This window comes from Galeopterus variegatus, unplaced genomic scaffold (assembly GCF_000696425.1).
Source record: "Galeopterus variegatus unplaced genomic scaffold, G_variegatus-3.0.2 Scaffold55, whole genome shotgun sequence".
Taxonomy (NCBI): domain Eukaryota; kingdom Metazoa; phylum Chordata; class Mammalia; order Dermoptera; family Cynocephalidae; genus Galeopterus; species Galeopterus variegatus.
Window position 1 is genome coordinate 919,974 of NW_007726166.1, and position 14,412 is coordinate 934,385.

The 14,412-nt window shown below is 41.3% G+C and overlaps 1 protein-coding gene across 1 annotated transcript in view; it reads right to left on the bottom strand.

Moving 5' to 3' along the window:
* NDUFA6 (NADH dehydrogenase (ubiquinone) 1 alpha subcomplex, 6, 14kDa) overlaps positions 1-3,975 on the bottom strand; it is a 6,576-nt gene extending 2,601 nt beyond the window's left edge. Inside the window, exon 1 of the mRNA XM_008574370.1 lies at positions 3,777-3,975. Coding sequence (XP_008572592.1) covers positions 3,777-3,915 — 139 coding nt within the window. The 5' untranslated portion in view covers positions 3,916-3,975. The remainder of the gene's footprint in view (positions 1-3,776) is intronic.
* Between the last annotated feature and the right edge of the window lie 10,437 nt (positions 3,976-14,412).

Sequence of the window (14,412 nt, forward strand, 5' to 3'; positions counted from 1 at the left end):
ATATAGGGATCCGAACCCATGGCCTTGGTGTTATCAGCACCGCACTCTCCCGAGTGAGCCACGGGCCAGCCCCTAAAGTTTGAATCTTTAATTATACTCATAATTTAGTGACAATGATAGAAAAATAAAGCTTCTGCTGAGGGAAATACCATGCTATGTTGCAAAGAAAAGAAGGTTTCTGACCCAACTAAGGAATAAGCGATAGCAGCAATCTAATAGAACTGGAATCCCGGCTTGATAGGTAAATGTTAACAGAGAAGACCACTCACACTAGAAATAACTTAGTGTGTCCAGTGGTGAGCAGGAAAGTAGGCTCTTATGCAGAGCCAATTATATACATCTCTTCCCAAACCTGCCTTCACTGACTTCACTTTGGTAGCTTACAATCAACCATGTGGGAGTATTTATATCATGGAAAATGGCAAACACAATACATTTGGGTTTTCCTTCTCGAGAGCTGGTCACCAGGATTAGTATCATATTAAGAATTTCAGGAAAGAGCAATGAAAGGGACAATAAAAAGACAAAGAGATGCAAAGACAACTGCAGACTAACATGGAACCTGGAATTTAGAATCTTACCACTTGGGAGGAATGAGGCCTAGAGCACCGTGGGGACTTGCTCCAAGTCATAAAACTGATCTCTGGCATAGAGAATCCAGGTTTTTGTCTGTTTTTTAAAATTTACAATCTGGTGCTCTTTTAAGGAAAGAAATATGAGAAATCTTCCCCTGCTATGAGTGCTTACATTTCCTGCATTTTTATATTAAATTCCCGCCCAGTCTTAGGAACAAAATCATACTTATTGGAGCTGGTGCCCATCATCTCCCATTCCTCATGATCTGAACCACAGTCCAAGGCACCAGGCATATGAATCTTCTCCTCAGCAAAATGTTCACAAGCACAAATGCAAGGTTTTCCTCACAATTTCAGGAGATTACAGATCCCCAAGTACCCATCCTCCAGGTTAAGAACTCTTGTCTCTATAGAGACAAATCCCATAGCTTTGTCCCAGGGCCCCTCCTCCCATCCCAACCCCCTGAAAGCACCCATCCACCAGAAAGGCTGCAGGAAGGAAAAAGAAATAGCCTAACTAGCCTGCTGAATTGCTATTTTGGTCTAAATCAGGGTCCTCAAACCACTGATGATTTTGCTCCCCCAGAACATTTGGTAATGTCTAGAGGCATCTTTAGTTGTCACAACTAGGGGGAGGTGCTCCTGGCATCTAGTGGGTACATGCCAGGGATACTGCTCAGCATCCTACAATGCACAAGACAGCCTCACACAACTAAGAACTATCCAGCACAAACGTTGCTGTTGAGAAACCCTGGTGTAAATCAATTCCAACTGTTCTTTCTCAACTGACAAATTCCTGGCTTATTTTTTGAATCCTGAATATTTAAATTTCAATTTGAGAAAACCTGAGAAGCTCAAAAGGAAGATAAGGAAATGCCCCCTTTGGATGAAGGTGACTTTTCTACAGTCTCTGTGTGCTTTCCCAAAAACATTGCTAAGGCTGTGCTGAGTCTGGAAGGCTCTGACAAATTAGGAAGGATGACACTGATACAGTTCTCAGCTATTTGCTCCAATTCATTTTGGCAGCATTCACACCAGGCACTAGGCGATCCTTAGATGGGAAAGCAGCACTGCGTAAAGAAAGAGAGCCTGGGATCAGGGGTCATACAGGCTAGGTAAGGTCTCCAGACCATTACGAACTTTGACCTTGTCTGGGGTACAGCCTTTTCAGCCTGTTTTTTCATCTAAAAAATAGGAAAGAAAATAACCTCTAACCTAATTCCATTACAGGAATATGGTGAAAAATCAAGTGACAATACCTTGTAATCAGTAAAGCATGATACAAATATTGGCTATTAATATTTTCAGCACTTCTCTCCAATCCCTCTTTACACTTTGGGTTTAATTATCTGGTCATATGCCTATCTCCCTGACCGGACCATAAGACCCTTGAAGGCAGGGTTGTTTTATTCACTTTTGTATCTCTAGGCATCTAGAGCTGACCCTATAGCACAAGAGGTACACAATGAAATGGAAATTAAATGAATGAACTGTTTCTATAGAAAGTCTCCTATTATCTTATGGCCAGCAAGCAGCATGTAATACTTTTTCAAAGGAAGGATTCAAAGGCAGTCCTGTCCCTATGCTCCATGCCCAACTGGGTCCTGGGAGATTCAGGGAAAACTACAGTAGGAGCTAAGAGGTTTTAAAGTAGTACAGTCAGGGTCTGAAGTCTAATGGTGTGATCTGAGACAAGTTTATGTGCCTCAGTTTTCTCATCTGTAAGTCAAGGGAACAATTAGAGCCCACCATAAAATAAGGCAGTATAAAGCATTTAGCATAGTGCAGTGCCGTATGTAAGCATTTCAGTAAATGTTAATTATCACCAATCCTATTACTTATTCCCAATACTTCGTTTGGTTCCTCAGCCAAAGTCCTGGTGCTGGAGAGCATGACACCATGACACTGGCCTCAGTAACTTAACTGACCAGCTACAGATCATTCTTCTCCATAAGGGTGTAGCCTGACCCCTTCTCTTTCCCCCCACTTCCTCCCCTGCTCTGTAGGATCCTGGAACCACCTGCCTTCTTTTCCTCCTCTCAGGATCCTTCTGACTCTGGGATTATTTTCCCAAACAATATGTGAGGGAAGGTCCTGGGAGGGAATGGTTTAGAAAGAGCTGGGTCCCGACAGTCAGGATACGTAGGTTCTATCTTCAACTCAGCCACTGATTTTTTACCCTTAGCAAACCACCCTTCCTGAATCTGGGCCTCATTTCCCCCAGACGGACCTCCCTCCTGCAACAAGAAGAGGTTCTGGGCATTCATAAAAGGATTCTGCTAGGCAAAGGTTGTTTTTAAACATCTGAATTTGAATGCAACGCCCCCCTCCCCCCAACTACTATCCTAAATGCCTGTGCCTGGAGGCATCTGAATTTGCAGTCAGTCCATCAGATCACTCAAGATCCTCCCTCCCTAGTATCAGATGGGTTTAAGTTCTGGTTTATCAGCAATCTCTCAAAAAGTCAGCTTGAGGACAGGGCCTCTGTGGAGCGCACACAGTTCTCGTACATCAAAGGACTAGGTTCTGCATGGAGACTCCTGCTACGGCTATAAATAACAATAACGTTAATAACAAAAAAAGGCATTACTGATTTACTGAACGACCTCGGGAAAGTCACTTCCCTTCTCTGGTTCAGTTTCTTTTTCTGTGGGGGCTGTGGGAACTGGATGATCGCTCAAATCCTACAGCCACTTTGGTTATTAAACTTAACACGGGTGGCCCGTTAGCTCAGTCGGTTCGGAGCCTGGTACCGGACAGCCTCCAAAAAAAAAGGGAAAAAAAAGTTTAAAACTTAATGGGAGTCTGTAAATATATTCTAGAATTCTGGAGTTGACTTGGGGCTCTAGATCCACCAGAAGCTAGCCTTAGGCGCGTCACTTCTCTTCCCGGTGCCTCGGCTGCCTTACCTGTAAAGTATGTCATTGACAGTCCCTGCCCTCCCTCCCAGGCCTTCTGTAGAATCAAGGGGGACAAAAGAGACCATAGCGCCGTACGGAGGCTGGGAACGGCTGTTCTGGCCCCGGAGCCGCTGCCAGGTCGGGTTCACCACAGACTAGGATGTCCCTCCTCCCCTGAAGCACCCGGAGTCGCCTATGCCCAAATCAGTGACCTCAGCTCGGCCCCTGGGAAATCCGGGCCGGGCTGGCTGCGACTTTGGGCGGCTGCTTCCCGGGTCCCGCGTGCGCGGCTGCTTCTCACCAGTGTTTGGCACCTCACGGTACCATGCGCGGTAGAGCTCGCGCACCCTCCGCTTGGCCTCGTTCATGTCTCGACTGAAAATGGGCTTCACGGAGGTGCTGGCCGCAGCCGCAGCCCGGTGAAGGCCGCTCGCCGCCATCTTGCTGAAGAAACCACCGTCCCAAGCCTCCCCTTCAAACCGTGCGTGCGGACAGAGGGCGAGTGTCTCTTCTCATTGGCCAAAGTGGAACGCCACTCCCCCAGCCCCACGGGTGGGCGGGAGGACAGTCCTGGGGCTCTCCGATTGGCTGGGAAGCCCCTGTCTCTTGGGGGAGTAGAGCGGCTGGTGGGAGCCGCGCACGCGCCTCTGTAGAAACGCTGTTCTGCGGTTGGGCGACCTAACCGTCGCTCTGAGGGGCTGACGGAGCCGCTAGGGAGCCCAAGCTGGCCGCTAGGAGGCTTGCTGGCGCCCCGGCCGCTGGCTACTGCGGGGGCTCCCCTCCAGTCCGGCCCCTCAGCTGTCCAATCATTCCTTGGTAGCGCCCGTTGGCGCGCAGGCCTCGAAGAGTTGCTCTGTCAGTTCCCCTCCGGGGTGACGGCTGAGGCAGATCATGGCGCCTGAGCACCTGTGGCGCTGGCCTGGCCCCTCGACGGCTTCGGCTTTTCTTCAGCAACGGTATAGGCATAAATATGTATATAATAATTATATAATTATGTCATATATGTATGTATAAAATAAACCAACTCTTCCGTAGCGCGATATAGATGTCAAAGCCTTAGCTTCTTGGCGCTTCTCCACAGCTCCGGGATGTAGGTTATAGCATCAGCCCATTTCAGACAGACACTTGCATCCCAAACACTGGACCTCTGTGAAAAGCAGCCCAGGATCTTGAAGCTGGAAGGAATCTTAGGTCGTCCATTCTGGGTCTCTCTCTCTTTGCGGGTGTTTTCCCAGTGAGGTTATTGCTGCACATCAAGGGAAGCCTCGAAGTGTAAGGGAAAAACAGCTAACAGGCCGTGCGCTACATCTTTTATGTAGTCTCGTAGCTCAGGTAGGTACTGTTAGCATCCCCATTTTACAGGTGAAGAAACTGAGGTGTTGTGGAATGTAGGTCGTCTTCTACATTAGGCCACCCCCCTGCCTGACACCTGCCTATGTGTCACGGTCTTTTTCTGAAAGTGCAGTTGACAGGCACCTTTGTGAGTACTGGAGAAGGAGCAGGGGCCAGGGCTGAGCTTAGTTCTGGGGACCCTACCAGCGTGGCGTATGGCCCTGTGTCTAGTCCCCTCTTTCCTGTTTTAAAGTGTAAAAAAAAATCACTTGTCTTTCCCCCCCTTTATTATCTTTTAAAATGTGTTTGTATATTTAAATGAGTTATACAAAAGAGTGTAACATGTATAATTTTTAAAGCATAATAGTAAATGGAAACTTTTGAATCCCAGTACCAACTTAAGTTGTAATATAGTTAAGGTTTATATAAAGTGTAGGATGTCCCTGGTAGGCACATTAACTTGTTTAAACCTCACAGCACACCTGTGAGATAAGTGTCAGTATACCTATCCCACAGATGAGAAAACTGAGACGCAGAGAGACTAAATTACCTAACAGCAGTGGATTGAAAACCAGGCAACTGGCACCAGAGTCTGTGCTCTACCTCTCATAGGACCTATAGAATGATATCTACTTCTAACCCAGTCCATGCTCCTCCAGAAGTAACTACTACTATGATTTATTGTTTAACATTTCTTTTTACTGAAAAGCAAATGGCTTCTAAAACAACCCATAAACTTGGAGAAAATATTTGCAAATCATATATTCCATAGGAGACTTGAATCTAGGCTATACATATAGACTTTTGCAACTCAATAACAAAAAGTAAATAGGCCAATTGAAAAATGGGCAAGAGAAAAAAAGGGCAAAGGTGATAACACCAAATGCTGATGAGGATATGGAGAAAAAGGAACCATTATTACTGGTGAGAATTCAAAATGGTACAGCCACTTTGGGAAATAGTTTGGTGGTTTCTTAAAAAACTAAGCATACTCTTATCATAGGATCCAGCAATTGCACTCCTTGGTATGAGCTGAAAACTTATGTCCACACAGAAAGCTGTACATGTATGTTTATAGCAGCTTTATTCATAATTGCCAAAACTTGAAAGCAACCAAGATGTCCTTCAGTAGGTTAATGGATAAATAAACTTTGGTAAAGTCAAGCCATGAAAAGACATGGAGGAAACTTTTTTTTTTTTGGCAGCTGTCCAGTATTGGGATCCAAACAAGAAAACTTAAATGCATATTACTAAGTCAAAGAAACCAATCTGAAACGCTACATACTGTATGATTCCAAAGATATGATATTCTGGAAAAGGCAAAACTATGGAAACAGTTAAAAGATCAGTGGTTGGCAGGGGCTGGGGGGAGGGAGGGATGAACAGGTTGAGCACAGAGGATTTTTAGGGCAGTGAAACTATCCTGTATGATACTATAATGGTGGTTCAATGTCATTTTATACATTTGTCAAAACCTTTATGATGTACAACGCCAAGAGTGAATCCTAATGTAATCTATGGGTTTTGGGTGACAATGATGTGTTCATTGCTTGTAACAAATGTACCACTCTGGTTTGGGATGTTGATGGTGGGGAAAAGCTATGAGTGTGGGGGGAAGGTAGGAGTATATGAGAACTATGTACGTAGTTTCCACTCAATTTTGCTGTGAAATCCAAAACTTTTCTAAAAAAAATTTTTTTAAATAGGCAAAGGATTTGAATAACCATTTCCCGAAAGAAGATATACAAATGACCAATAAGTACGTGAAAAGACACTCAACATCCCTAGTCATTAGGGAAATGCAAATCAAAATCATAGATACCATTTCATACCCACTAGAATGGCTAGAATAAGGAAGACAGACAACAGTGTTGGCAAGGATGTGGAGAAATCGGAACCCTCATATGTTGCTTGTGGGGAGGTAAAATGGTGTAGCCATTTTAGAAAACTGGCAGTTTCTTTAAAAGTTAAACATAGACTTATTATATGATCCAGCAATTCCAATCCTAGGTATCCACTCAGGAGAAATAAAATGGAATGAAAAGATTTGTCCACACTAAGACTAGTGTGCAAAAGTTCGTAGTAGCATTATTCACTACAGCCAAAAAGTGGAAACACCCAAATGGCTATCAACTGATGAGTAGATAAACAAATGTGGTGTATCTATGAAATGGAATACTCTTCGGCCATGATGAACCCTGAAAACATTATGCTAAGTGATAGAAGCTAGACACAACACATATGTTTCATATCATATGAAACAACATTTATATGAAGGGTATAGAAAGGCAAATCAGTAGAGACAGAAAGTACATTAGTGGTTGTCAGAGGCTGAGAGTGGAAATGGGGAGTGAAAGTAAAAGGCATGAGGTTTCTTTTTAGGCTGATGGAAATGCAATAAAATTAGTTTGCAGTGACAGTATTGTTGGGGCTCAGAAACATACGTCAAAGTGATGGCCTAAGAAGCAGCCTCAGAAGCAAAGTCTGTCTCTAACCTTCTTTTGCCCTCCTGTCTCTTGTCCCTCATACTCCCCTGTGCAAGCCATAGAAACTAGAATTCCTCTTCCTCAAGGTGGGTCATAGAAACCAAAACTCCTTTTCCCCAAAGCCAACCAGTAAGCCTAAAAATATTACTCTAACCTTCCCCCACCTTTCTGTGTAACAGCTGGCCATAAAGAAAGCAAGAACTCATTTCAGAAGGGTCCTACCCCATACCAATAGGTACGAACGCTGCACAGAGAGGCTAAGAAGAATCTGATCAGACAGGCTTTGCTGAGTTTCCCCACTCAGTCTGTTAACATTAGATCATAAATTGTTTTTTTTCAATCACATTTCTACATGGATGTCCCTGCTTCACAGAACCTAAGCATAAAAATGGACAGTGTTCCCTGTATCTTTGGGTCTTCATTTTAAAGGCTCCCATGTCACATAAAACTATAATCACATAAATTTGCTATGCTTTTCTCTTCTTAATCTGTATTTATTGTAGAGGTGTCAACCATGACCCTTTATGAAGGGGGGAGGAAGGGATCACCCCCTTTCTGCCCCTACAGTGCAGACCTTTTAAAAAAATACTAAAATTCATTGAATTGTGTACTTTATATTGGTGGAGCATAAATTTTATGGTATGTAAATTATATCACAATAAAGTCATTGGACAAAAAATGGCCTCTGTGGCTTTTCAAATATGTAAAGTTCGGTGTATTTTAGCTAATGGTGACTTCTTGTTCTTGTGACCTTAAAAAAGAAAAAGCCCTGTTTTTCCTTATTAGAAAGAATGATTTTAGAAAATTGGGAAAAGAACAGCACAATCCAGAAAATAAATATCCTCCATAAAATTAGAGACAATGTGGTATATGGTAAAAAAGAATTTGGGCTTTAGAGTCAGACCCGGATGCCAGTTATGAGCTGTATGTCAAATTACCTTTCCTCTGTGAACTTGGTTTCCACATCTGTAAAATGGGGTTAATGGTGACTATCACACAGCGTTGTAATGATTAAATGAGATAATGTATATGATATTAAGTGCCTAGAACAGTGTCTGGTACACACAGATACTTGATAGATGTTACCTGTCTTTTGTGTACTAGTCAGATTATGAGAATCCTGTTAACTTTAGTTTCAATCCCTACACTTTACACAAGGTAGATCCTAGTGACCAAGAGCCACTGCAGGGAGGCAGTCTTGTTCAGGGGAAATGGTTGGAGTGCAATCAGAAGATTATCTTGAAACTGTGTTTGCATCTTAAACTCTCATTTTTTACTTACACTGTAATTATGGATTAATACAAATAGACATTTCTAAAGATGCTTTTATGTGCATTTTATCCAATATTGAGAAATGTCAATTTTCTGTAACAATATTACTATTTTTGGTGAAGGGTATTTATATACAATGGGATGAGGAACATCCTTATTCATGTGTCATTCACGCCTGCTTGAGTATTTCTCTGAAATAGATAACTAGAAGTAAAATTACTGAAGCAAAAGGTATGTGCACTTTAAACTTTGATATTGCCAAATTGCCTTCTCATCAGTGATTTAAAGTCCTGTTTTTCACATCCACTCCAACGTTTAATATCATCAGTTTCAAATTTTTTGATATAAGGGGAGAAAATAACAGCTCCTTGTTGTCTTAATTTTCATTACCAATGAAATTGAGATTTTTTTTTTATGTAGCCATTTGTATTTCTTTGTATTCTTTGCCTATTTTTCTATTTTATTATCTTCTTGATTGTAGGAATGCTTTTTATAGTCTTTATATTAATCCTTTGCCATATAAGAGGATACCTCAAAAAGTTCATGGAAAAATAGAATTAAAAGATAGTATGAATATTTCCAAGAACTTTTTTTTTTTTTTTTTGCAGCTGGCTGGTACAGGGATTGAACCCTAGACCTTGGCGTTATCAGCACCATGCTCTAACCAACTTAGCTAACTTAGCCCTCCATGAACTTTTTGAAGTACCCCCATATACTTCAAATACTTATCCCAGTTTTTGTTTGTCTTCAACTTTGTTTATGGTTTTGTCATATAGAAATTTAAATATTTATATAGTATAAGTATTTTATGTCTTATTTTAAGATCTTTCTTATCTCAAGGTTACAAACATGTTCTCTTTTTAATACTTTGATTTTTTAAAACATTTACCATTTTACATTAGTTCATCTAGAAATTTTTGTGCATTTATTTTATTTTTTTATTTTTAGAAATTATTCATATTGTTTATTTAATCTTAGGGTTTTTTTGAAAATTGCTATCATGCTACTTCCCCTAGTCCTGGCTGCTGTTCTTTTGGGGGATGATATGCTGGCCCATTTATTGAAATAACATATATAATCTAGCAAGATACATGTCAGTCAGGCTTTAGGTTGGAGCCAGGCCTGGCAAATATTTTTCAAACAATCTTGTCTCCATACTTTCATCCTGAGGTGGAACTATTGAGAGTGTGATGGAAAAAATGCGAGTGAGATATTGGGTCCTGTGAGAATCCTTCTTTTTGTGCATTTAAATATTGTATATAGGAATCAAACTTTTTTTCCTAAATGGGTAACCAGTTACGCTAATGCTTTTTCTCATGCAATTAAACTGATGTGTTTTTATCATATTCTAAGAATCTATGAACACATAGGTCAATTTCTCTTCCATTGAATTGTCTATTTTAGTTAATACCACACAAGTTTAATTGCTAAAGGTTTAGGTATGTTTTGATATCCCTAGAACAAGTCTTATTTTTCAATTTTTTTTGGCAATTTTGTTCATTTTTAAATTGCATGAATTTTATTATTTATTTATTTATTTATTTTGGTCTTTTTCGTGACCGGTAAGGGGATCGCAACCCCCGGTGTGGTGTCGCCCACACCGCGCTCAGTCAGCGAGCGCACCGGCCACTCCCACTTAGGATCCGAACCCGCAGCGGGAGCGACGCTGCGCTCCCAGTGCTGCACCCTCCCGAATGCGCCACGGGGCCGGCCCATAAATTGCATGAATTTTAGAATCAGTTTGTCACTTTTAAAAAACAGTCTCATCAGGATTTTGATTGAGATTGCACTGAATACAGATTGCATTCAATATAAAAATAACATCTTTATACTGTTAAGTCCACTAAACATTCTTCTAAACATAGCATGTTTCACACATAGTATGTATATGTATATACACACCCTAACAGAAACACAAAACCTCTGGATCTGGGGAACAGAGCACTTATTACTCAGAGCATGTTGTGCCTGTTCCCCACACTAATTCTATTTTCTGCTATGTCCAGTCTGCTGTTAAACCTATCCAGTGAGTTATTAACATCAGATGTTATACTTTGTGTTCTAAAATGTCTATATTATCTATTGCTATGAACCAATAACCTCAAAACTTAGCAGCTAAAGATAACAAATATTTTATTATCTCGTGGTTTCTCTTGGTTAGAAATCCAGGTGAAGCTGAGCTGGGTGCCTGTTGCTTAAGGTCCCTTTTGGGGTTGCAAACAGTTGGTGCTGTGGTGTCATTGAAGGCTCAACTGGGGTGGGGAAGTAGAGAGCACGAATGCAGGGGTGGTGGTGGTATCTACTTCCAAGCTCACTCACATAGTTGTTGGCAGGTCTTGCTCCCTCATCACACTGGTCTCTCCACAGGATTGCCTCATGACATGGCAACTATTTTCTCTCATGGTAAACGTTCATAGAGTGAGAGTGAGCATCCAAGATGTAAGCCACAGTCTTTATCTTACTTTAGAAGTGACATCTCACTTCTATCACATTATATGTTTTAGAAGTGAGTCAATAAATCCAGACCACACTTAAAAGGATGAAATTACACAAGGGTGTAAATACCAGGAACTGGGGATTATTAGGGACCATAGTAGAGGTTGCCAATCAGAATGTCTTTGATTTTTTTTCCAGAAGAAATCATCAGCAAGTAGAACATCTTTGATTTTTTTACAGATTCTAATTCTCTGTTGAATCCTTCTCTTTATCTATTTTGTCTATCTCTTTTATATCTTTAACATAATATTTGTATTTATTTTAATGTTTTTATCTGCTAGCTCTAATATCTAGATTATCCCTGGGTCATCTTCTATTCAATATTTTATCTCTTATCATTTACTTTTTTCTGCTTTACATATTTAGTAACTTTCTTTTGTAAGCTGGACATCATGGATAATATGTTTTATATTATGTTCATTTTCTCTAATGAAATATTAAGTTTTGTTTTGGCAGGTTTTGAGACTTGAATTTAGGCTTCAATCAGTTGGATCTATTTTAGTTTTGCCCATACTTCTAGGGTGTAGTCCTTACTCCTAGGGTGATGCTTTTCTGGAGTCTCAACTGAATACCTGGCATATGCACCAAGATCTATCCACTTTGGCCACGCCCAGTCTTGTTATCTCCCCAGCTCTGTGTGACTTTGAATTTCCCTGTCAGCTCTCAGCTCCCAGAAGTTGTTGTCTGCTAGGCCACCTTATCTGCTTGTGTTCAGCCTAGCAGTTGGCCAAGCACTTGAGGAACATCTTTATGAAAACTTTTCAGGGTCCTGGCCAATGGCTTCCTCCATTTTGGTTCCCTGCCCCTCAAATCCCAGTCATACTAGCAGCCCTACACTCCAATCTCTGCCTCCTATATCTGATAAGAATGCTGCAGTCTGCCTTGATTCAACCTCTCCAGACCACACTTTGGAAAATACCCTCAGGAAAAAAATGTGTGTGAATGTAGGGCCCACCTCTCAAGAATCACATCCCTGAATTGGTTGCTCTCCATGGCTGTATATAGTTATTCTTCTGCATATTTTGTTCTGCTTTTATGTTTGTTTATTGTGGGAGGGTAGATCCAATACCAGCTACTGCCTCATGGTTGAAACTTGAAGTCCTCAAAGGGCCTAAGTACAGTGGGGAGCCAACATTTCACCAGCCATATTTTTATTTCTACTATAGTTACTTGTTTCTTTTCCCTAACAGTCAATTCACATTTCATAGGTGCCATATCCTCTCATCTTTTTGAGGATATTAATGTTATTTACTTTAAAGTGTCCTTTTATTTGTTCTAGTAACTCTTTTCATTAGTCATTAGTTCTTTTGTTTATACAATTCAGTGCCTCTTTTTCCTAATGTTGGTTTTCTTCAGATGTTTGGCAAATTCTGACTAAATGCTTAGGTCTGTGTTTGAGATTCTCTGATAGACTCCATGAATGCTTTTATTTACTTTGTAGTACCATTAGTCTATGTATGGTTATGATAAAACATTGCTAGACAGATTGCTAGTGGTTAGACTCCCCACTCATGCTGGGTGTTACCAGCAATCTAAAACTTTTCTGGTCAAGGATTCCCATATTCATTGCTCTCACCTGGGGGTTCATGCATATGTTTTTGTCTGCTTGCCGCAGATGGGGAAAGAGAAGAAGTCAGTCATTTTTTTGTTTTATATGAATGCCCCAACCACTCATCCTGATAGGGTTCTCTTTTGCTCCCCAGATCTGTCACTTTGATGAACAGTCAGAGACTCTCAGACACAGAGACCCTCCACATTTCATAGCGAGGCTCTCCTGCCTTTATTTATTTATTTATGTACTTTGGCTTCCTCTGTCTGCCTTTCATTTTTAAAAGAGTCCTTATAGCTTCTGGCTCAACAAAGGCACCACTTCTTGTTTTCAGTTCTTGTGGATTTAAGGTCTAGTTTTTTAAAATCTCTGTGGTTTGGGGTAAGAGAGGGAGGCAATGTACACGGGAGGTAGTCTGATGTCTGGACTCAGTGGCTCCTGGAAATCTTTCTGTTGTCCTGACACTAAAAGCTGGCTTGGCTCAGCATAGAATTCTTGAGTTACAAAACTCTGCAGAACGTTACTCTACTGTGCTCTGACATTTAGTTTTTCATGTGGTAATTCTGATGCCATTCTGATTCTCTGTTATTTTTAGGTAACCTATTTTTTCTTGCCTTCATGCTTTCATTATTCTTAAAACTCAAAAATCTAGCTAGGATATGTATATATATGAAATCCTTTGTGTTACTTTTGCCTCATTATGTTAATTTAAAATCATGTGCTCTAAAGAGTCAAGGCTTTCTTCAAGGAACATTTTCTTTATTTCTTTTATTATTGCTTCTCCCTCAACTCTCTTCCTCCTGATATTCTTTTTATATGTCTATTCAGTCTTCTAGGATTGTCCTCCATGTCTCTCATCTTTTCTCTCATCGTTTCCATTATTTATCATTTGCCTCTGCATTGGGAAAACTTTTCTGTCTTCTCTTTTAACTCACTAATTCTTTTTTTGTAATATCCTACCTGCTATTACTGCTTCCATTACATTTTAAAATTTACTTATTGTCCCACATCAGGTTATATTTTTATTACAGCCTGCTCCAGTTTCACAGATATAGTGCCCTCTTGAATATTGTTGAGACTATGAAATAGAAGAGTTCTAGTTTGGGGCCGGCCCGGTGGCGCACTGCTACAGTGCGCCACTTGGAAGCGCGGCGGCGCTCCCGCTGAGGGTTCGGATCCCACATACAGACCAGTTCCCGCTCACTGGCTGAGCGAGGTGCGGGCGCAACACCGAGGGTTGCGATCCCGTTGCCGGTCCCGGTCCGGTACGGGCGCGACACTGAGGGTTGTGATCCGTTGCCGGACACAAAAAAAGACAAAAAGGAAAAAAAGAAAAAAAAAAAAAAAAAAAATCAACTCAAAATGGATTACAGACTTAAATTTAAGACCCAAAACTATGAAACTACTAGAAGAAAACATAGGGGGAACAGTCCACGACATGGAGCTGGGCAAAGATTTTAAAAATAAGACTTCAAAACCACAAGCAAGGGCCGGCCCATGGCTCACTCGAGAGAGTGTGGTGCTGATAACACCAAGGCCATGGGTTCGGATCCCACATACAGACCAGTTCCCGCTCACTGGCTGAGCGAGGTGCGGGCGCAACACCGAGGGTTGCGATCCCGTTGCCGGTCCCGGTCCGGTACGGGCGCGACACTGAGGGTTGTGATCCGTTGCCGGACACAAAAAAAGACAAAAAGGAAAAAAAGAAAAAAAAAAAAAAAAAAAAAAGAAGATTTCTAGTTTTCTCCCATTTTTTGGGTAACTTGCGTGGGAGACCATTGCTCTGAATCATTATGGTGAAT